This window comes from Microtus ochrogaster, linkage group LG2 (genome assembly GCF_000317375.1).
Source record: "Microtus ochrogaster isolate Prairie Vole_2 linkage group LG2, MicOch1.0, whole genome shotgun sequence".
Taxonomy (NCBI): Eukaryota; Metazoa; Chordata; class Mammalia; order Rodentia; family Cricetidae; genus Microtus; species Microtus ochrogaster.
Genome location: NC_022028.1, coordinates 3,725,779 through 3,728,068, shown reverse-complemented (window position 1 = coordinate 3,728,068; position 2,290 = coordinate 3,725,779). Strand labels below are relative to the sequence as shown.

Here is a 2,290-nt window from a genome sequence, read left to right as displayed (position 1 = left end):
GATTAGCAGTGTGCACCCCCCCACGCCTGTCTTGGGATTAGCAGTGTGCACCCCCTGCCCAGCTCTAGTTTTTGATTGCACTGTACCACATCAAATGCACAACCCAGTATAAGCCATGCTCACGGATTAACATGTTTCTAAGAGTTTGCTACCAGTATTTTGGTTTTTGTTCTTTGTCGCCTATGTAGTCAAGATCTTCCTGCCTCCTAAATTGCCGGGCAAACGGGAATGGGACACACAGCACTCGGGCAGGAGAAAAGAATTTAAACACTTTTTATAAAGGCGATCATGGATCAACTAACTACATCCATGTCCGTTGTAAAGACAAACCTAAGATTTCGGCTTGAAACACTTGTGGGTCTCAGAGGCTCTGCCTGATGTCCTCGGACAGAAGGGAACTTAGGAGGAAAATGTGGGTGGCGGGTACAGAAGACACAAGACAAATAAGAACCTACCGGCTCCTTCTCCAGAGAAAAGCACCAGTGTACACAGGTGCCCAGCAGGGGCCTGAGGGGGTGGATCTGGGTGGCTCATAGGAGGAACTCACAATCACTGATTTTTTTTTTTTGGTTTTTCGAGACAGGGTTTCTCTGTGGCTTTGGAGCCTGTCCTGGAACTAGCTCTGTAGACCAGGCTGGTCTCGAACTCACAGAGATCCGCCTGCCTCTGCCTCCCAAGTGCTGGGATTAAAGGCGTGCGCCACCACCGCCCGGCGATTTTTTTAATTGTTTAAGACATGATTTGATGTAACCCAGGCCAGACTCAATCGACTGTTTAACTGAAGCTAGCCTTGAACTCCTGACTTCTGATCCTCCTGCCTCCACCTGGGAAGGAAGAGCTGGGATTACAGTGCATTATGTCTGTCTTCTGCCATCTCCCTGGCACACTGCTGTGGGAACCCTGCTGAGTCCTAGTGTTTTTGATACCCCTGTGAGCTGCCAGCCTGGGGCATTTCTGCCTGTTTCTGCCATGGAGGTGGAACCCGGGGCAAGCCCAGACCATCATAAACACAGCTTCTGCCAATGCAGTCAGTGCTCAGCAAGGAATACAAACGGCTATCCAAGAATGCGCGAGAGGAAAGAAGGAGGGTTCTCAGGCATGACCTGCCAATCACCCACATACGCCAGCAGACACACTGAGATTCACGAGGGCCCGGCCCAGAGGGAAGGAGGCACAAGCACAAAGCCAACCTTGGCAAACCGGTTGCTGCCAGTCCTCTCCTTGTGCAGGCTGTAGTCCAGAAGCCTCTTGCAAATGGTCTCAGTGACTTCAATTAACCGTAAGTCCCTGCCGAGACAGCAGCAGAGAGGAGCTAAGTTCTCCCCGCAACCCCACGGAGCAGCGGTCCATCCCTCCAGCCCTGCTGCCCAACGCCTGCACATCTCACCAACGGGAAGGCAGAGCTGGAAGGAAGACAGATCATCTGGCCTGGGGGCTCTGAAATGCTGGAACACAGACCAGAGAGACAAGGCTTTAACAGATCTAAGGGAAGGATCTGTAGGGGTGGGAGGGGCTTATTTATAGACGCTGGATCAAAGCCAGTGCCCGCACAGACCAGGCAAGAGCTCTACAACTGAGTCTCAGCCCAAACCAATCTATTTATTTTACTTTAAAAGTGTGTTCGTGTATGTAAACACACATCCACCTGTGTGCAGGCACTGGCTGAGCTCAGGAGGCACTGCAAGTCCTGGTGAGCTGCCTGACACAGGGACTGGGCACTGAATCTGGGTCCTCTAGAAGAGCAGCAAGTACTCTGAGCTGCTGAGCCATCCTTCCACCTCCCACTTTTAAAAAAACCTGTGGTGGGCTGGAGAGATGGCTCAGTGGTTAAGAGCTTTGCCTGCTCTTCCAGAGGTCCTGAGTTCAATTCCCAGCAACCACATGGTGGCTCACAATCATATGCAGTGAGATTTAGTGCCCTCTTCTGGCCAGCAGGGATACACGCAGGCAGAATACTAAATACATAATAAATAAATAATTAAAAAAAAATTGTGGTCAGTCGGGTGGTGGTGACGCACACCTTTACTCCCAGGCAGAGGCTGGCGGATCTCAGTGTGTTTGAAGACAGCCTGGTCTACAGAGTGAATTCCAGGACAGGCTCCAAAGCTACACAGAGAAACCCTGTCTCAAAAAACCAAAACCAAATCCAAAACAAAACAAAACAAAAAACCCAACAAACAAAAAACCCCTGTGGCCCTGGGAACCAAATCTAGGAGGTCATGGCATGGCAGACAAGTCTGATAATTCCACTTTTTTCCTGTAAAGCAAAATATATCTGTCCATTGTTTTT

General features: G+C 50.2%; 1 protein-coding gene across 3 annotated transcripts in view; it reads right to left on the bottom strand.

The window, feature by feature from the left end:
- Cnpy3 (canopy FGF signaling regulator 3) overlaps positions 1-2,290 on the bottom strand; it is a 16,667-nt gene that overhangs the window by 5,716 nt on the left and 8,661 nt on the right. Inside the window, exons 3-4 of one of the 3 annotated variants that reach the window (XM_026785664.1) lie at positions 1,373-1,445; positions 1,191-1,319 (exon numbers count right to left, since the gene is read on the bottom strand). In XM_026785664.1, coding sequence (XP_026641465.1) covers positions 1,191-1,319; positions 1,373-1,445 — 202 coding nt within the window. Of the gene's footprint in view, positions 1-1,190; positions 1,320-1,372; positions 1,449-2,290 lie in introns of those variants that run through there. The other 2 variants (XM_026785662.1, XM_005359726.3) reach the window with 2 other exon arrangements.